This window comes from Dictyostelium purpureum (genome assembly GCF_000190715.1).
Source record: "Dictyostelium purpureum unplaced genomic scaffold DICPUscaffold_40, whole genome shotgun sequence".
Taxonomy (NCBI): domain Eukaryota; phylum Evosea; class Eumycetozoa; order Dictyosteliales; family Dictyosteliaceae; genus Dictyostelium; species Dictyostelium purpureum.
Genome location: NW_003519377.1, coordinates 100,893 through 122,161, shown reverse-complemented (window position 1 = coordinate 122,161; position 21,269 = coordinate 100,893). Strand labels below are relative to the sequence as shown.

Below are 21,269 nucleotides of genomic sequence, written 5' to 3'. Positions count from 1 at the left end.
CGTTAATAAACAATATTATTTATAATTAATAAACTCCATCCTCATAAAATTTTATATCTTCTATGAAAAAATAAATCTACAAAAAAATAAATAAAATCTTTTTTTTTTTTTTTTTTTTTTGTGTTAAAAATGTAAACTTTTAAATCTTTTATTTTATTAGTTCTTCAAATAACCACCACTAGTTTTAAAACTATTATCTATTAAATCCCAGCAATGGGTGTTTTTTTTTTTATTTAATATATAGATTTTAGTTAAAAACTATTATTGGATTAATAAAATTAAAATTAAAATTACAAATTGGGATAATTTAACCCCGTTTTTTCTGCATTATTAATTATTTTTATTTTACAAATCAATCTTTATGATTATATTAACGTTACTTTACAAATAATTATTAAACATTGATTTATATTAAAGTAGCTGTGTTTTTTATATGAAATTTAATTTTAATCAAAATCCCAAAATAAAAGTAAAACTGATTTATTGTTTTATAGTGTTTGATTGTTATTATTCATTTATTTATTAACTAATAATTTTGAAAATAAAAAAAGGGGTGAACTCCCAGAAAAAAAAAAAAAAGATTGTGGGTGTGTACCATAAATAAGGGTTGATTGTTTTTTTAAAAAACCATTTGATAATCTATAAGTAATACTTTAAAACCTTCTTAGAATTATGTCATTTTTAAAAAAATAACTTTTACGTATCATTATTATTTGAAAAAAACAACATTTTTTTGATAAATTATAAATAGGAAATTATAAATATCTTTCCTTTCAATACTTTTACAAAAAAAATTAAAAAAAATTAAAAAAAATTGAAAAAAAAATTATTATTTTGGTTGTCGTTATTATGCGAATGGTGATAACTATCAAATGGTGAGAAAAAAAAAAAAAAATTTTAATTTTTAATTTTTAATTTTTTTTTTTTAAATAACCGCCATTACTAATAATGCAATCTGCACCCAATATTATATTAATTTTTTAAGACACAGTTTCCGCATATGGGTTATCCACCAAAAAACATGTAAAATGGTGGTGCCACGCTGATGAATCTGTTAAACATATTGGCTTCTCATTTGTATTCGAATGCATTTATTAATAAATAATTTGTATTCTTTTTTTTTTCACAACAATTTTTTATTATATCAATTTTTTTTTTTCTAAAAATTTATTACCGTCCATGTGTTTATTTTAAAAAAAAATTATTAATAACAAAATTGATACACTGCTATTACTAACAATAAATGTTGTTGTTGCAATTGATTATAGTGGATGATTCATGGATTCGATATATTTATATTTTTTTTTATTTTTATTTTTTTATTTTTATTTTTTTATTTTTATTTTTTTTTATTTTTTTTTTTTTTTAATAGTTTTTGATTGTTCAGTAATGTTGAGAGTATAAAAAAACGAATCTCATTTTATTATTTTTTTTTTTTAAACATTCAAATAAATTTATTTATTCCAATTTTTATTTTATTTGTTTTTATATTTATTATTATATGTGTGTATATATATAGAAATAATAATAATAAAATAATAACAATAACTTATTTTAATTAAATATAATAATTAATAATTTAATAAAATAAAAATTCAATTTATTTTTTTATTTTTTTTTAGACACATTTTTAGTATTTAAAAAAATAATAAATAAAAAAATAAATAAAAAAATAAATAATTTTTTTTAAAGAAAGAAAAAAGATTTGAAATACATTGTTTTTATTGGTATTTTATTATTAGATATTGATAAATATTATTAAACTCTATCTTTATTATATTTAGTTTTTCAACCATACAATTTTTTTTTTTTTAATATTGTGTGTAACTGTTATAAGAAATATAATATAATAAATAATATTTATTTAATAAACAGAAAATAAAAATGGATGGTCAAGAACTTCATGAAATTACCTTGGGTAACAATGGAGAGTCCACCTCAAATGTCAATTTGGATAGTGGTAAGAACGCATATGATAATTTTGAAAAAGAAATTGAAACTGAATCAAAGCAATTTGGTGCCGCTTTAGATCCAGAAACCTCATACATGGCCGGTGGTGAAACTGAAGAAGATTTTAAATTACGTAAATACTTTGAAAATTCACAAAGAATGGCAATGGAAAATGGTGGTAAACCAAAGAAGATGGGTGTCGTCTTCAAAAATTTAACTGTTGTTGGTAAAGGTGCCGATACATCTGTTATAGCTGATATGTCAACTCCATTTTGGGCTATTGTAGATTTTTTTAAACCATCAACATGGTAAGTAATTAAATCAATATTTTAAAAATAGGAAAAAAAAAATATTAATAATGAACATTTTTTTATGCAAATTAGGAAAAAAAAAGCAGAATCAACTTTTGATATTTTACACGATGTAACAGGTTTTTGTAAAGATGGTCAAATGTTATTAGTTTTAGGTAGACCAGGTGCTGGTTGTTCGTATGTATTATTTTTCTTTTTATTTTTTCCCCTCAAATTTTACATTTTTCTAATTTTTCATTTTTTTAATTTTAATATTTTAGAACTTTATTACGTATTATTTCAAATCAAAGAGACTCCTACGTTAGCGTTAATGGTGATGTAACATATGGTGGTATCTCATCAAAGGAATGGAGAAAATATAAAGCCGAAGCTATTTATACACCAGAAGAAGATTCAAATCATCCAACTCTTACACTTAGCGAAACTTTAGATTTTGCCTTAAAATGTAAAACTCCAGGTAATCGTTTACCAGACGAATCAAAAAGAAGTTTCCGTGAAAAAGTATTAAATTTATTATTATCAATGTTTGGTATTGTTCATCAAGCTGATACTGTAAGTAATTTAAAATTTTTTTTTTTTTTTTAATAGTTCTATAATAATATTAATTTAAATTTATCATAGATTGTCGGTAATGAATTCATTAGAGGTTTATCAGGTGGTGAAAGAAAACGTTTAACCATTGCTGAAGCAATGGTTTCATCAGCTTCAATTACATGTTGGGATTGTTCAACTAGAGGTTTAGATGCTGCATCAGCTTTTGATTATGCAAAATCAATTCGTATTATGTCAGATACCTTACATAAAACTACAATTGCATCATTTTATCAAGCATCAGATTCAATTTATAACACTTTTGATGTAAATATACTATTTATATAAATTATATGGTAATAACAATATATTAATTTTTTTTTAATAATTTTTTAGAAAGTTTTAATTTTAGAAAAAGGTAGATGTATTTATTTTGGCCCAGTTGGCAAAGCTAAAGGTAATTATAAATACATACAACTAAATTAATTTATTTAATTAATAAATATTAATATTTTTTATTTTTATAATGTAATAGATTATTTTATGAGTTTAGGTTTTGATTGTGAAGCAAGAAAATCAACTCCAGATTTCTTAACTGGTGTCACTAATCCACAAGAACGTATTATTAAAAAAGGATTTGAAGATCGTGTTCCAGAAACATCAGCAGATTTCGAAACAGCATGGAGAGCCTCAGAACTTTATCGTGATGGTATTAAAGAATTGGAAGAATATGAAAGTCAAATCGAAGCAGAACAACCAAGAGTTGCTTTTGTTGAAGAAGTAAGAAATGAAAAGAGTAGAACCAATCCAAAGAGTTCACAATATACTACCAGTTTTGTTACTCAAGTTGTAGCTTTAATTAAAAGAAACTTTTCAATGATTTGGGGTGATAAATTTGGTATTTGTTCACGTTATTTATCAGTTTTAATTCAAGCATTTGTTTATGGTTCCATTTTCTTCCAATTGAACAGAGATATTGATGGTTTATTCACTCGTGGTGGTGCCATTTTATCATCTATCATTTTTAACGCTTTCCTTTCTATTGGTGAAATGTCTATGACTTTCTTTGGTCGTCGTGTATTACAAAAACATCGTTCTTATGCTATGTATCGTCCATCTGCTTTACATATTGCTCAAGTCGTCACCGATATTCCATTCACCTTTTTACAAGTTTTACTCTACTCAATTATTGTATACTTTATGGTCGGTTTAGGTTATGATGCAGGTAAATTCTTTGTGTTCATTTTCACTCTTTTAGGTTGTTCTTTAGCTTGTACTGCTCTTTTCAGATTATTTGGTAACCTTTGTCCAAGTATGTACATTGCTCAAAACATTTTAAATGTATTTGTCATTTTCATGCTTACCTATGCTGGTTATACAATTCCAAAACAAAAGATGCACCCTTGGTTCGGTTGGTTCTTCTGGATCAATATCTTTGGTTACACTTTCAAAGCTTTAATGGATAACGAAATGACTGGTACCGATTTTAATTGTGATGCTTCTGCTATTCCATTTGATCCACTCTATGCTGCAGGTCTTAAACCAAATAATTCATATGCCGATGAACAATATAGAATTTGTCCAATGGGTGGTGCTGTACAGGGTGACACTAAATTTAAAGGTGAATTTTATTTGGAACATGGTCTCTCATTCCCACATAATCAACTTGCACTTAACGTTATCGTTGTTTATTTATTCTGGCTCCTTTTCGTTGTTTGCAATATGATTGCTATGGAAGTTTTAGATCATACTTCAGGTGGTTATACTCACAAGGTCTATAAAAAAGGTAAAGCTCCAAAACTTAATGATGTTGAAGAAGAAAAACAATTAAACGCTATTGTCGCCAACGCTACAAATAATATGAAAGATACTCTCAAAATGTATGGTGGTATTTTCACATGGCAAAATATTCGTTACACTGTTCCAGTTATGGGTGGTCAAAGATTACTTTTAGATAACATTGAAGGTTGGATTAAACCAGGTCAAATGACAGCTTTAATGGGTTCATCAGGTGCCGGTAAAACTACTTTACTCGATGTCTTAGCTAAAAGAAAGACTATTGGTGTTGTTGAAGGTGATTGCACATTAAACGGTAAACCATTGGAAATCGATTTCGAACGTATTACTGGTTATGTTGAGCAAATGGATGTTCATAATCCAGGTTTAACTGTCCGTGAAGCTTTAAGATTCTCTGCTAAATTACGTCAAGAACCAGAAGTCTCATTAGATGAAAAATTCAAATATGTTGAGCATGTACTCGAAATGATGGAAATGAAACATTTAGGTGATGCTTTAATTGGTACCTTAGAAACTGGTGTTGGTATTTCAGTCGAAGAAAGAAAACGTTTAACCATTGGTGTCGAATTAGTCGCCAAACCACACATTCTTTTCCTTGATGAACCAACCTCTGGTTTAGATGCTCAATCCTCATACAATATTATTAAATTCATTCGTAAACTCGCCGATGCTGGTATGCCATTAGTTTGTACTATTCATCAACCATCAAGTGTATTATTCGAACATTTCGATCGTTTATTACTTTTAGCTAAAGGTGGTAAAACTGTATACTTTGGTGACATTGGTGAAAAATCAAGTATTCTTTCCTCTTATTTCCAACGTCATGGTTGCAGACCATGTAACGATAGTGAAAATCCAGCTGAATATATGTTAGAATGTATTGGTGCTGGTGTTCACGGTAAAACTGATGTCGACTGGCCAGCCGCCTGGAGAGATTCACCAGAAAGAAATGCTGTCAACAACGAACTTTCTACTTTAAGAACCCAAGTTGATCAATCACTCGATAACAAAGGTGAACCAAGAGAATTTGCTACTACAACATGGTTCCAAGTTAAAGAGGTTTACAAACGTCTCAATTTAATCTGGTGGAGAGATCCATTCTACACTTATGGTTCATTCATTCAATCAGCTTTATGTGGTCTCATTATTGGTTTTACTTTCTGGTCACTCAAAGATTCATCATCCGATATGAATCAACGTATTTTCTTTGTTTTCGAAGCTCTTATGTTAGGTATCCTTTTAATTTTCGTAGTCATGCCACAATTAATTATGCAAAGAGAATATTTCAAACGTGATTTCGCCAGTAAATTCTATTCATGGTTCCCATTCGCTATTAGTATTGTTGTTGTCGAATTACCATATATCCTCGTTTCAAGTACTATTTTCTATTTCTGTAGCTATTGGACCGCTGGTTTAGAACATAACAATTCTGATAATTTCTTCTTTTGGTTAATTTTCGTTTTCTTCAATTTCTTCTGTGTCTCATTCGGTCAAGCTGTCGCTGCTGTTTGTGTTAACATGTTCTTTGCTATGACAATTATTCCATTATTAATTGTTTTCCTTTTCCTTTTCTGTGGTGTCATGGTACCACCAGAAAAAATTCCATATTTCTGGAGATCATGGTATGTAATAGTTTAAATTGAATTGGTTTTTATTATATATATTAATATATTTCTTTTATTTTAGGATTTACAAAATCAATCCAGCACGTTATTTCATGGAAGGTATTATCACTGATGTCCTCCATTGGGTCAATGTAGAATGTACCGAAGAAGATTTAGCTATTTTCACCGCTCCACCAGGTTTAACTTGTGAAGAATACACCAAAGATTTCATGGTTGAAGGTGTTCCAGGTAAAATTCGTTCTGATTTGGCTCCATTACCTACTGGAGAAACAAGATGTGGTTATTGTATTTATGCTAATGGTAAAGAATACTATTCAACTTTAGGTTGGGATGAAGGTAATCGTTGGAGAAATTTCGGTATCCTTTGTTGCTATATTGTCTTTAATATCTTTTTAGTTATCTTATTTGTTTATCTTACCCGTAAAGGAAGTAGATAAATTATTAAAATTTAAAATAAAAATAATTTTCATTATAAATAATTTTTAATATAATATTTTTTTTTATTCCAAACTTTATTTTCTTTTAAAAAAAAAAAAAAATATTACCAGTCATTACAAAATAAACCATTCTGCAATTATCAAAAAAATTAATGAATAATTAGTGATTAAAAATTATCTTTATTCTCAGTTTTTACCCATAATCGCTATCTTATACATTTAAAATTTTTTTTTAAAAGTTATATCTTTTTTTAAAAAAAATTATTCATTTTTATCGATTTTTAAAATTTGTAAAATGATGTAAAATAACAGCACAAACACACCCATCACAATTTTTCTCTTTTCCGCCTTTCTTTTAATTTTTTTTAAACATTTTATTTATTTTTTTTTTTTGTTTTTTTTTAATTATAATCCGCGCTTTTTTAAATCTTCCAAGTGATACAAAAAAGGATAACGATAAAGATAATTTTCAACCTCTATGAATAATGTTTGTTTCAGGTTTAAATCTTTTTTTAAAATCATCTTGTGAAAGAAATTTAAATCTGGAGGGAGATTATTTGTTCAATTAAATAAAGGAAACGAATAACTTTACATATTTGTTTTTCATTATAATAAAAAAATTTAAAATTGGTGTGATTTTGAAAATGATAATTAATAACTGAAAATTTTTTTTTGAATTTATATATAATAAAAAAATATATACTTTACTTTGATAATGAGAAGATTATAATTTATTTTCAAAATAGATATTATTAAATAAAATATTTTTAAAAAATTAATTGAACAATTATGTGTGTGTAATTATATTTTTGATATTTAAAAATAAAAACCTTTTTTTTTTGTATTAATTGCTAACTAGGAATTTTTGACTTTCCCTTTAAATAAGAATGGTGCAAAGGTTAACACGACTTTTATTAATTTATTTTTAAAAGAATTTTTAGTAATTTAATTTTGATTATTTAATTTTTTTGGTAATTTTTGTTGTTCAACTATTTTTCCCGAATAAGCTGAATAGAATTCTTCTATTTCTTTTGTATTATGTTTCTTGTCTACTAAAACTAATTAATTTTTTGATGTTGTTGGATCTAAAATAAACATATAATTGTTGATTGGTTACCATTATTACCAAGTGGGTGAATACCATTAGAGTAACCTTTGGATTATAAATTCCAATCAGGAAAGTACCTTTTTAGATTGGGTGATAATTGAAGTGAAATATAAGAACACAAGAAATCTAATTTTTTTGAACAATCACTAAATGCAATTTTACTTTGAATAAAAAGACAAAGCATTTCTTCTCTCATTTCTAAATTGAAATAAAGATATTTTGATTATTAGCAGCGTTAGCCAATATTCTAAAATTGTTTTGGCTTTGTGCTTTCTCTTGGTGTTGGTGGTTCTACATCTATATATTTGAGAGCATTCAATAAATGATAATATGCTGATTTTAACTGGCCAACGTTAAAAAGAGCTATATCAAGTTTTCTAGTGATTGAAATAATTTTGATTGGATTCTTTCTGGAGTTAATTCTAAGGAGCTGGGCAAGACTTGTGATTTTTCTTGGTATTAAACATGCCTACATCACTTGTGTTGATTTATAAGTTAATTTTTGTTGAACATTGGACTTACTAATACTCTAACTTAATTGTGGTGGGTTTTGGATATAAATTTTCGATAGTTTGATACTTCTATCGGGAATTATATAAAACGTTTGTTACTATCTTCTGAACCAGTAGCAACAATGGAGCTATTAAATTGTAAAAGATCAATATCGCATAATTGACTTCCAATTTCAATACATGGAACACTGGTTTAACGACCGTTACTGGCAAGTGGAATAGCTAATTGAACACAAATACCTTGATATTGAACAGCAACATATTCAAGATTAACAGGTTTTAATTGTACAACCATTAGCTTTAAATTTTGTTTAAAATTGATTCTTTTGACACCTTGAAGACCATCAACTACTTGAACTGATTCACCAGTAAGTGGATCAACAACTCTATACAACTAATTTCATCAACTAAAAATTTTTTTTTAAGTTACAATTACCAACGGAATCTATAAAAAGGCAACAACCAGCAATAAATCTAGGGACATTTGATTATAATAATTTAAATGGCTGGATAAAATGTAAAAAATATCAATTAATATATAGTTTAAAAAAATAGTGAATAAATAAAATATTTAAATATATACCTATGGAAGGGGAGTTTATAATTGGCACAATGAGCCGTAATGGAACTCTGCAATGTGGGATAATAAAGCATAATAGTCGCTTTTAACTTTTGGTTTAATTTCGATGAAGAAACCAGTTTGGGATGCAACTGATGATATAATTGTAATATTAATTTTAAAGATTTCAGCTGCTGCGACTAATGTTAAATGATCACCCCATGTACCATTTTTTGACATATTGTGGCAATATTCTTCCCAACTTGAATCATAGACAAAGTCTGATAGGGTGGCACCATTGGGAAGTTTAAATCCTCCATTGATTCTAAGCCAATCAACAATTACGGTTCTAATTAAAGCACTATGGTCCAAGTCACCATAGATTTGATCAGATAGCGCATGCATCTGGCAATTTCCATCTCCTGGAATTTCCCTTCTGATCATTAAACCGTATAATTGTATACGTTCATTTAAACGTATCTCTGCCATTTGTGATTGGCTCAATTTATGAGGTTGAATATTTGACAAACCTCTTGTATTTACCAATGGTGTATCGATATCCATTGGGACCATCTGGTCATTAATCATTTGTGCTGCACTCTGTTTTTGTTGTTGGAGTATTTGTTGCTGTTGGAGTCTTTGTTGTTGTTGTTGTTGTTGATATAATTGTTGTTGGACTCTTTGTTGTTGTTGTTGTTGCTGATATAATTGTTGTTGTTCGAGCCTTTGTTGTTGTTGATAGAGTTGTTGTTGATAGAGTTGTTGTTGATAGAGTTGTTCCTGTTGTTGTTGGTAAAGTTGCTGTTGGTAAAGTCTCTGTTGATATGCTCTATTTTTTATCTCTTCAAGTCTTTGACGTTCTTTTTCTTGCTGTTTCAAGTATTCTATATTGTCATTGGAGATACAGTATTGGCACTTTTCCTTTTTAATAGAGCATTGGCAACCGTGTTGAATATTGGTGTTTTTTTTGAAAATGAATGGACTAAAATAATATAAAAAAATTACACCAAAACCAATAAATAAAGAAATACATAATAATAAAAATTTATCCATTTTTATTAAAAAATAAATAATTATTTGAAATAAAATAAAATGTATATAAGTGTAAAAAATAAAAAAATAAATTTTATGATTTAATGTAAAAAAAAAAAAATTAAGCTGGATGTAAAAAAACGAGTGTGTGAATGAAAAATTTAATTTTAATAAATGAAAAAAAAAAAAATGAAATTAAAAAATTTTTATAAATTATAAAAAAAAAAAAAAATTAATTAAAATTATAAAAAAATACAATTGTTTAATTTAATGTGAGTTTTTTTTTATTATATTATTATAATTTATATTTTATTTAATTTGTAATAGTTATATAGACTTTATTTTATTTTTTAGTTTTAAATTGAGAATTTTAATTAAATCTATATTTTGATTTGAAAAATTCATTAAATTCTCTTTTAAATGATATTAACTAGTTTCCAATTTCCAATTTCTTCACTTCTTTACCGCAACGATTAATGATACCATTTAAGTCATTTCCAATATTTGGAATTTGATTTACAAATTATTATCCTTTTTTTATCTTTTTTTTTTTTTTATCCACTTTTATCCTTTTTTTTTTAAATATTCCAAGTGATACAAAAAGGATAACGCTAAAGATAATTTTCAACCACTATAAAATATATAAATAAAAAAAAAAAAAAAAAAATTTTAATAACTTTTATTTTAAAATTAATTTAATCTAATGAAAAAAAAAACAGACAAAAGAAATAAAAGTGTAATACAAAATAACACAATAGAAATAACTTTGAATATATTACATTATGTTTTAGAAATAAATAAAATGATTATTTATGAGTTTATATTAAATTTTTTTTTTTTTCCCACACCTTTTTTTTTATGGTTTTAAATTATTTTTGGGATGTTTTAATATTAAATAAAAAAAACATTCAAATAAATCAATATATATAGGTAAAAAACTAATATAAATTATTTTTATTAATAAGCGGTCTGTTTAAAGAATTTTAATTATTTTTAAAAAAATAATTATTTAATTTTTTTTTATTTTTTTTTTAAAAAACAAATTCTTTTAACAATCAAAAGTGTGGTAGATATTTCAAATATCAGAGAGAGAATAAAAATATTTAATTAAAATACTTAATTTAAATTAAAAAAAGGTAAATGAAAAATATATGTGTACCTATAAAAATATTATTGTTTATAAAAAGAAATGGGATTCATGTAATATTATGTTACATACTTTGTAAAGTGGGGCAGTACTTGTTTTCAAGTTGAAATGTAGAATCTGTTGCGTGAAGTATTATATAGTCTATCTTATCAAGCGGTAGAAATACAGAACCTGTTTTATCAATTTTAGTGTATATTTTAGTTTATTTCATCAAGTTGTGGTATTTAAAATAAAAATAAAAACCGTAAAAAAAATTTTTTTGATGAAATATATACATGTTGTTTTGCCCGAGTTGGTCTAAGGGGTTGCATTAAGGCTGCAATATCATTGATGCGAGGGTTCGAATCCCTCAGACAACAATTCTTTAAGTGGAATTTATCTTCCCGGTGATATAATTTAGCTTTGGGGTGCAATGATGGCCCAGCGATTGAAAGAATTGACCAAAAGTAATTGTAATGTATTATCATCAAAATTCAATTAATTATTATCTTTATTTTTATTGTTTATTAATTATTTATTTATACTTTAAAGTTCATTTACATTACATAATGTACATGTGAATACATACTTTTAGTCAATTTGTAATGTAAATTAAATAAAATTTACTGATTAATTTTAAAAATCTTCACACAACCCAATACTTTAAATAAATACTACTAATTATATATCATAAAGTAAGATGCTTTTTTAAAAAAAAAAACACATAATGATACTGATCATTAAAAATCATCCTCTCTTTTAAAAAAAAAAAAAAATGGTAATGTTAAAAAAATATAATTTAATAACCATTAAATTATGTCTTATATATTTTAATTTGGATAAAATTGATTTAATTGAGGAGTATAACAAAATTTATTGTGTTGATTTTAGCGAAATATTTATTGCCATAGATATACTGATTAATAGTATTATTAAATGGAAATAGAAAAAAAGGTGGTTTAATTCATTGTTTAAATATTTCTTAAAAAAAAAAAAAAAAAAAAAAAATTTTTTATAAAATTTTTTTTTTAAAAATTTTTTTTATTTTTTTAATTTTTTTTTAAATTTTCTTTTTTTTTTTTTTTATTGATCATATCATAAAGCACATACTCAAAAATGACAAAAACTGACGATATCCCAGTTGTTTATATTGAAAAGAGAAATATTAATCAAAAGATTCATGAAATCGATGTTGATAAACAACACAGAGAAAGTATCGCCAAAACTTACGAATTCATTGTAGAACAAGATAAAATTATCAAAGAACACAAAGTTCTCTCAGAAGCTTTAGTAAGTTTACAAAAAATAAACAAAATAGCAAACATAATATCATATAAAACAACTTTATTATTATCATAATCATAGTTTATTTCAATTATCAGTATACAATATAAATATTTTTATATTTTATATTATTAATATGAATAGCAATAGTAATAATAACAATAAATGAAATTGCCCAATAATGATGATTATAATTATTATAATAATATCTCTATGAAATAAAAACTAATTTTTTATTTAAAAAACAAAATTATTAAAGGATCAATGTTTCTTCAAACAAAAACAATCATATATTAAAAACTGCAGAGAAATTGCATTACAATATTTAGAATTAGCTGCTAAAATCGATAAAGGTAATGTCTAAGAGAACAAAGCAAATTTAAATTATATATAAACAAAAATCAAACAATCCAACAACAATCCAACAACAATCCAACAACAACCAACAAATGAACCAATAGTAATAATATAAACAAACCTCTTTCTAAATATGCATATTTAAAAGTTTAATAAAAAATAAAATACAAAATAAAAAATAAAAAAAACATTTAAAAATAAATACAATACAATACAATAATATATTATGTTTAGATAGGTTATTTTTATATTTTTTATATTTATTTAAATTATTATTTTTAATTTGATGGTGGATTTAAAGAGAAAACTAAAGAAACTTTATCATCGGATGCAGAAATAACTCTGCCGTCATTGGTAATATCGAAATCTAAAATTGAATCTTGATGACCTCTGAATTGTTTAATTAATTGACCATTTCTTTCATCCCAAACACCGATGGTTTTATCTACACTACTACTGAAAACAACTGGTTGGGTTGGATGTGCAAGTAATTTAGTAACTGTATTTTTATGTTTAAAGGTTGATCTTTGTTGAAGAGTATTAACATCCCAAACATTAATTGTACCTTCTAATGAACCAGTGTGACACCAACTAAAATTAAAATTTTAATTAATTAGATTTAACAACTAAAATATTTTATAAATATATATATATACTTACTTTTGATTAACATTACTCATTGAAATTGAAACAATTGCATCAGTATGACCATTAAGTTTACCAATAACTTTACCAGTATTTAAATTTGAAACACAAGCGAAATGATCATCACCACCAGTAACAGCAATAACACTATCTTTTCTAATATCCATACAAGTAATAATATTTTCATGGAAACCATGACCAGTAAATGTAAATTGATTGGTTGAATCTTTTGGATTCCAAACTTTCATTGAACGATCTTCTGAAGTTGTAATAACCTTTTTACCATCTGGTGTAAACATTGCACATGTAACTGGACCATTATGGCCTGCAAATGTACCAACAATATCACCTTTTAAGGTTGACCACATAAAAGCTAAACAATCTGAAGAACCTGCTAAAAGGATATTACCTTTTGGATGCCATTCCATACACTATATATTTTTATTTAATTTATTTTTATTAATGATATTAATATTTATATTGGTCCATCTAAACATTTTAGATATACATACCTCAATAGATTCAGTTGGACCTTCTAAATTAACTTGTAAAGTACCAGATTGAGCATCCCAAATTTTAACAATACCATCCATACCACCAGTAGCTAATAATTTACCATCAAAATTGAATTGTATTTTACTAACTGAATCTGTATGGCCTTTTAATTGATGAATTTTTTCACCATTTGTATAGTTCCAAATATATGCTGTATCATCACCACCACCAGTAGCAACTACACCTGGATATACTTTATTATTATTAATACAATAGACTGAATCTGTATGTTCAAAGAAACCTTGGACTGATTCATCTACAAAGTCTTCATCCTCTTCTGGTTCAGCATCTTCCATACCTTCGTCACCACCTTCGTCCATCATATCCTCATCATCTTCTACAACTGGTTTTTGGTCAATGACAACTTCACTATGTGCTTCATTTGGATTGATATAAGTTTCTTCTGTACCTTCGATATTATCGTTATTATTATCTTGTTCCATTATTATTATTATTTATATTCAGAATATTTATAATTCTATTTATTAAAATAAAAAAAAAAAATTCTTTTAAATTGATTCGGTTTTTAAAAAAAAAAAAAAAAAAAAAGATTTTATTTTTTTTTTTTAATTTTTATTTTATTTTTTTTTAAAAAAAAGAATTCAATTCTTTAATAATTGTGTAATGATTAAATTTAAAAATTATTTTTCTTTTTATATTTTTATTATTATAATTTTTTTAAATTCAAATTTAATTTATTCAATAAATTATAATAACAATAATAGTAATAAAAATGATATAAATATAAATAATTTTAATAATGAAATTAATTATAATATCAATAATAATAATAATAATAACTATTTATTATTTAAACCATATAACAATGATAAAAACTGTTTAGATAAAAACTATGGTGGTTTGGGCATGATTATTTTAGGTAATAAAACATGCATTTCAAATAATGGTATCAGCATAACAGTTCAACTTCAAACCAATTTACAATCATTTGTTTTGTGTAAATATAGTAATAATAATTGTAAGAATTTAATAGCATGCGAAAAGCTAATGGTGGAGAACCAATGTCTAGATGCATTCACCTCAGCAATGTTTATAAACTCACAGCCCATTCCATCCTCATATACTAGAGTATACGTAATAGATCCAATTAACAACTCAACCTATTTCAACCGTAGCGAATCAAACTATGGGTACCATTTCAAGCAATACTATACACCATCATCTTCTTCACCACAAACTTGCAATTTAAACCAACTACAATTCACACAATTTATAACCGATGATTTTTACAATCCAAATCAAGCCAATCCTTTTTTATCTCAAACTTTTAAATGTAACAATAATTTTATACCAGAAATGATCATTGGAGAACAATCATCATCATCATCCTCAATATCAGAAAATATAATTTATCTTAACCAAACTTGTAAAAACTCAAATAACTATAGCAATCAATTTAATTATGAAATTACTTGTTAAAATTAAAATTTAATAATAAAACTATATTTACAATTTTTTTTTAAAAACTATTATTTTTTTTATTATTATAAACTAATTGGATAGTGTCGTTCATTTGAAGTGTTATAATAATATAGGTTAGAACCTATTATAATAATTTAATAAAGTCAAAGGTTTGAACATCATTTGTATTGGTGATTGATTTGAATGAAATAACTAAATTACCAGATTCGAATGACCATAACCAGTAACCGCTTTGGGTAGCATTGTGTCTAATAACAATAGTACGATTAGCAGTAGCTTCTTGAACAGCTTCTAAAATCATTTCATCGGAACAACGTTTGGCAAGGTTAGCTGCAATTTTTTCGACTACACCAGCAAAAATATGACCAAAACTGTTCTTTAAATCGTCGGCAACATGTGGGTAAACAGCTTCTAATGAAGCTTGGTCGATGGTCCAATCAGCATCTGATTTCATTGCTTTTTTAACTGCAGCCAAGTTAGCATCCATTTTAGCTTGATTTTCTTTAATATTTAAACGAGTCATTAAAGAGTAAACACCTTCACTTGGAATAAGGGTTTCTAATTTAGCGGTGAATACATCATTGGTATTACAGATCTTTGGACGGAATGAAATTACACAATTACCATCAACAAATGAATATTGCCAATAAGATGGTAACTTTTCATCAGCTGCAACAAAGACAAACTTCTTATTTGGAACTGCATTTAAGAATGCCTCCTTAACCAAATCGTTCTTGCTAACTTTGGTATCGATGTTTTTAGCTAAATTGCCAACAACATCCTTATAAAAGATGGAGCCACAACTATTGGTAACCCAATTATCATTACATTTGGTAATAATATCCTCAAAGTCGAAAGCAATTTCAAATGGAGAACCTAAAGCTTTTTCAATAGTGGCTAAGTGGGTCTTGAAGGTTTCTTCGTTATCCTTTAATGATTTTCTTGAAGTTAATGATAATGGCATTTTGTTATTAAAATTGAATATTATATTTATATCTTAAATATATTTATGTATTTAATTTATATGTAATTGTTTGTTTTGTTAGTTTTGTTTGAATAATATAAAAAAATAAAAAAGATACATTATTTATACTAAAACCAAAAAATAAAAATCGAAAATATTAAGAAGATAAAAATTAAATTAAAAAAATATCTTTTATTTTCTCCTTTTTTTTTAAATTTCATTTTTTTCATGAAAGAAAAAAGAAATTAAATTTAGAAAAAATAAAGAGATATTTTTTAAAATAAAACTTATATTATAATAATAATAATAATAATAATAATAATAATAATAATAATAATAATAATAATAATAATAATAATAATAATAATAATAATAATAATAATAATATCAAAAAAAAAAAATACAATAGTTTATGTATATCATATTTTGATTACTTTTTTTAAATATGTACTATTGTATTTAACATTTTTATTATTATACACTAAATTATCTCAATGTTTTATAAATATTATTTAAAATTTAGATATTTTAATAAAATAATAAAATAATAAAAAAAAAATTTTCATTTTTTTTATGTTTTTTCAATTATTTTTTATTTTTTTTTTATTTTTTGTTTTTTTAAAAATAACACACCAACATATTACAATGAATGCAATAACAAAAAACTATTTAGATATCTTACTAAACAATAAAAAATCATTATTTTTAAGCTTACCATTACTCTATGGTGCAAGTTTAATATTAAGCAAAATCTTTAAAAAAAAATTAATAATCAAAGATAAATTCGTGGTTGTCACTGGTGCATCAAGGTAACAATAATATCAATAATAATATCAATAATAATATAATAATAACAATAGTAGCATAACAATCATAATAAAGCAATATATTTTTATATTTATATTAATATTAATTTAATATAGTGGAATAGGATTAGAAATTACAAAAGAATTATTAAGAAATAAAAGTAAAGTTATTTTAATAGCAAGAAATAAAGATAGATTAATTCAATTAGTCGAAGATTTTAAAAAAGAAGGATATAGTGAATGCTACTACATTAGTGCAGATCTAAGCAAAGAAAATGATATTGAAGAATGTAAAAACCAAATCAATCAAATTTTATCAGAATCAAATAAAAGAACACTTTTAAATCAACATGTCGAGATTTTAGTAAATTGTGCAGGTAGTGGAAATTGGAAATTCCTTGAAGATACATCATTTAAAGAATGTCAAGAAATGATGTCATTGCCATGTAAGTACTCTCTCTTATACATATGACATTAGAAACAAAATATGATAATAACAAATAAATTATTATAATACTAACTATTTATTGGAAACATCAATATTATTATTATTTTATAGATTTTGCAGCATTTAATATTACCAGAATACTTTTAACACCAATGTTACATAATGGTATTGGTACAATTGTAAATATCAACTCACCTGTTTCATTACAACCATGGCAGGGATGTATTGGTTATGCCTGTGCAAGATGGGCATTGAAAGGATTTACACAATGTCTTAGAAGAGATCTATGTGGTAGTGGTGTTAATGTTGTTGAAGTTATTCCAGGAGAAACCCAATCAGGATATTTTGAAAACAATGGTATCACCTCTGAATCATTCCCACTTCTTAGTCATTGGATACCCAAAATCTCACCAAGTCAAGTTGGCAAAGTTACCGTCGATGCAATCATAAACAAAAAAGAAAGAGTTTTATATCCATTTTCATTAAATATTGCCAAATATATACAATTTTACCCATTATCCTTACTAATTGACTATTTGTTATCTTCAGAATTGGGATCAAAAAGATTAAATCAATTCAAATCAAATCAAAATCAAAACAAAAAAGAAAAAGAAAAAGAAAATATTGATAATACCAAATCAACCAGTTTAAAAAATCATTAAAAATAAAAAATTTATAAAATTGTTATTTTTTTTTAAAATTATATAAATATATATTATTATATATATATTTTTATTTATTTATTTTTTTTAATAATTTGATATTTATTATTACTATTACTATTACTATTACTATTACTATTATTAATGTATTATTTATATTAAAAATTACTATTACAAATATTTTTTTTTTCTTTTTTTTTGTTTTAAATTTAGATATATATAGATCTATAATATTTTTTAGTATTGTGGCAATGGTGAAGTTGGCTCGGTAGGTGTTGGCTGGGATGATGTTTGAGGTGAAGTTGGTAATGGTGTAGTTGTTGATGGTGATGATGATAGAGATGATGATGGTGATGACGATTTATTACCTGCAGCTGCTGGTTTAACTCTAACCCAACCTAATGGTTGAGGTCTTGAGGGTCTAATAACTGCTGAAAAACCTGGTGAAGTAGTTGTTGTACCTGCACTTGTAGGAGATGTTGGTACAGTGGTACTAGTTGATGATGATGATGATGTGGCTGCACTATTTGTAGTTGTTGTAGTGGTTGCTGATATTGTAATATTTTCATTACTCTTATTTAATGTTAGATTATTATTAAAACTATCATTTAAATTGTTTGGTGAAATTGGTTTATTACTATCATCGCTGCCATTAAAATTATTATCGTTGCTATTACTATTATTGTTATCACTATTACTATTTTCTAATTTATTTGATATTTCATCATCTGAAGTAATTAAATCTTCATTTAACTCCTCTATATCATCTGCATCTTTGACAGCATCTGACATTTGAACTGGTAAACCTAAAAACTCGTGAACATTTGTTGGGGGTGGAATATTTTTAATTAAATTTTCAACAAATAATCTTTCGTTATTTACATTATTTAACATTACATTTGGATCGACTGATGGACAACGAAGAATAGTTGGAGCAAAAACCATTGAAAGATTACTAACACCCATTTTGCTATGGGCTACAAATTCGAATTTGGTGAAAATTTGCAAGAAATTAATTAAATAATATAATACCTTTTGGTTGATTGGTGGAATATTCTTTACAATGTTAACAGCGTTTGATGGAGTATCAACAGCGGCCTGATAAAGAGAATCTGGTACCAATGCAGTTGGGATATCACGTAACCATTGTTTAAGTAGAGCTGATGAAGTTCTAACATCATCGATGGCAGAGAGATCGAAATCACCTTGATCGATTTTAATACGAGCAGCTTTAATGGTACTAATGATACCTGGTACACGGAAAATACCCTCAGTAACATGACCCTTTAATTTAGTTATATTCTCTGCCAACACTGTTAAAACATATGGAACCTCTAAATGTGGGTGGGTATCTCTTTGCTTTGCCATCAACTCTTCCAAAGATACTTTATAGGAGGCAGTGGGTAAAATTGGCTCATTCTTATCGACACCAGAGATATAGGTATTTAAATTGCCATTGCTAGTATTTGGTGAATTGTTTGTAGCACTTCTTGAGAACTGACTAAGGATTTTGGTGTTCCATGTTAATGATACTGTTTTTTTAGTTAATTTACCTTCGACATAGGGTTCGTATTGGAATGGTTGCGCTAATTGTTTACGCATTAAATTTTTTCTTATAAACTCTTGAACATCATTATTGTTATCAATCATTTCTACCGATTTCTTTACAATATCGTAATTGTTTGAAAAAGCTGGTGGTAAATCTAAGAGTACATTGACCAAACTTGAAAAATAGGATTTGCTAAAGTGTGAGTGTAAAATAATGAAATTTTCAAAATCATTTAAAATTTTTGGCATTGCCTCAGTGTTGTAAAAGTTTTGGAAATCATTAGTTGCCTTGATTTGTTCTCTGTATTCTTCATCGCAGCTGTGTAACTCTGCCTCACATCTTTGAGTACGTCTTTCGATTTTTGCAATATTGTTGAGATCCGAATCAGATGCACCACCTTGTTGTTGGCATTGGTCTTTATATTCCTTTAATTCGATTCTACTGCTTTCTAAATCCCTATTTGCTTTTTCGTATTTTAACTGTGATTTCTTTAATGCATCGACCATATCCTTCATATCCTGTTTCAATTTAATACCCTCTTGAAGGATCTTCTTTCTCTTGGTCTCCATATCTTTGATCATTGCTTGTAATGGTTGACATATCTTATTTAAATAACTAGTGTTCAATAGTGTGTGTTGTTCCGACTCCATCATTGCTGAATTTATAATCTTTTTCCAACTATTATTAAAACTAATTGCATTGATCGTTGAACTTTCGTCAATGGATGCTAATGTCTTTAAAGCCAATTTTTCTAATTTCTTTGAATGCTGTTCCTCCAACTCTGCCTTCTTTTTAAAAAAATTTAAAATATTTTTTGATACCATTAAATCATGTTCAGTTCTCTTTACTAATAAATCGAATCCATCCTTTTATTATTGTTATAATAATTTTTAAAAAAAAAAAGTTAGAATTTTTTTATCTAATGAATATGAACTAATAAAACCAATTGGTTTCTTTATAGCTTACCCATAAATTTTCAGAACATTTAAATTTATTACTTTTGTTATCTGTAGTTGACATTTTTAATTAATTTAATTTATTTATTTTTTTTAAAAAAAAATTTTAAAAAATTTTAAATCTTTTAATCAATTATTATTTGTTTAAATATTGTTTTATTGAATTGTTGAAAAAAAAAGAAGAAAAAAATGGATTTTTATAAAATAAATAAATTACACCTAATTATAAATTATTAAAAAATAAAAAAGAAAAAAAAAAGAGTTATTATGCAAAAGTAAAACCAAAAAAATTAAAAAAATTAAAAAAAATAAAATTAAATAAAATAAAAAAAAATAAAATATCTTTTTTTTTTTATTTTTTTTTTTTTTATTTTTTAATTATTATTTTATAATGTAAATTTAGTATCATTTATTATTTTTAGAAAAGTTCAATAATCTAGATTTTGCAATGTTGGATTATGTGAACTTGTTAATTATAGATCATAAATATAATTATATTTTTTTAAAATGTTCATTATCTTAAAATCTTTATGTTTTTGGATATGATTTTAAGATATGTGGGTTCGCAACAATGTTCAGTGGGTTTATTTATTTTGTGTTTATAGTGTTGTC

At 25.4% G+C, this 21,269-nt stretch overlaps 8 protein-coding genes across 8 annotated transcripts; 4 read left to right on the top strand and 4 right to left on the bottom strand.

Annotated features, from left to right (window-relative positions):
- Nucleotides 1-1,884: 1,884 nt before the first annotated feature.
- On the top strand, nt 1,885-8,081 carry ABCG14 (uncharacterized protein; the record flags this gene model as incomplete). Its single annotated transcript, XM_003285186.1, has 8 exons — nt 1,885-2,258; nt 2,334-2,438; nt 2,522-2,813; nt 2,883-3,119; nt 3,189-3,249; nt 3,328-6,211; nt 6,276-6,643; nt 7,990-8,081. 8 exons carry the CDS (start codon nt 1,885-1,887, stop codon nt 8,079-8,081), a joined length of 4,413 nt encoding a protein of 1,470 aa, XP_003285234.1.
- A 383-nt stretch (nt 8,082-8,464) lies between these two features.
- Nucleotides 8,465-11,575, bottom strand: DICPUDRAFT_149090 (uncharacterized protein; the record flags this gene model as incomplete). The annotated part of the gene is made up of 3 exons (XM_003285168.1): nt 8,465-8,665; nt 8,942-9,812; nt 11,550-11,575. The coding sequence occupies 3 exons, from the start codon at nt 11,573-11,575 to the stop codon at nt 8,465-8,467; spliced, it is 1,098 nt and encodes a 365-aa protein (XP_003285216.1).
- A 529-nt stretch (nt 11,576-12,104) lies between these two features.
- Nucleotides 12,105-12,636, top strand: DICPUDRAFT_149089 (uncharacterized protein; the record flags this gene model as incomplete). The annotated part of the gene is made up of 2 exons (XM_003285185.1): nt 12,105-12,278; nt 12,532-12,636. 2 exons carry the CDS (start codon nt 12,105-12,107, stop codon nt 12,634-12,636), a joined length of 279 nt encoding a protein of 92 aa, XP_003285233.1.
- Nucleotides 12,637-12,907: 271 nt separating this feature from the next.
- DICPUDRAFT_28977 (uncharacterized protein) lies at nt 12,908-14,272 on the bottom strand (the record flags this gene model as incomplete). The annotated part of the gene is made up of 3 exons (XM_003285167.1): nt 12,908-13,220; nt 13,290-13,705; nt 13,787-14,272. 3 exons carry the CDS (start codon nt 14,270-14,272, stop codon nt 12,908-12,910), a joined length of 1,215 nt encoding a protein of 404 aa, XP_003285215.1.
- Nucleotides 14,273-14,453: 181 nt separating this feature from the next.
- Nucleotides 14,454-15,269, top strand: DICPUDRAFT_76169 (uncharacterized protein; the record flags this gene model as incomplete). The annotated part of the gene is made up of 1 exon (XM_003285184.1): nt 14,454-15,269. One exon carries the CDS (start codon nt 14,454-14,456, stop codon nt 15,267-15,269), a length of 816 nt encoding a protein of 271 aa, XP_003285232.1.
- A 127-nt stretch (nt 15,270-15,396) lies between these two features.
- Nucleotides 15,397-16,236, bottom strand: DICPUDRAFT_28978 (uncharacterized protein; the record flags this gene model as incomplete). Its single annotated transcript, XM_003285166.1, has 1 exon — nt 15,397-16,236. The coding sequence occupies one exon, from the start codon at nt 16,234-16,236 to the stop codon at nt 15,397-15,399; it is 840 nt and encodes a 279-aa protein (XP_003285214.1).
- A 645-nt stretch (nt 16,237-16,881) lies between these two features.
- DICPUDRAFT_149085 (uncharacterized protein) lies at nt 16,882-18,152 on the top strand (the record flags this gene model as incomplete). Its single annotated transcript, XM_003285183.1, has 3 exons — nt 16,882-17,045; nt 17,160-17,488; nt 17,602-18,152. The coding sequence occupies 3 exons, from the start codon at nt 16,882-16,884 to the stop codon at nt 18,150-18,152; spliced, it is 1,044 nt and encodes a 347-aa protein (XP_003285231.1).
- Nucleotides 18,153-18,404: 252 nt separating this feature from the next.
- Nucleotides 18,405-20,700, bottom strand: DICPUDRAFT_15662 (uncharacterized protein; the record flags this gene model as incomplete). Its single annotated transcript, XM_003285165.1, has 2 exons — nt 18,405-20,567; nt 20,668-20,700. Coding segments are annotated over 2 exons (2,196 nt in total), but the record flags the coding sequence as incomplete, so codon positions are not given.
- Between the last annotated feature and the right edge of the window lie 569 nt (nt 20,701-21,269).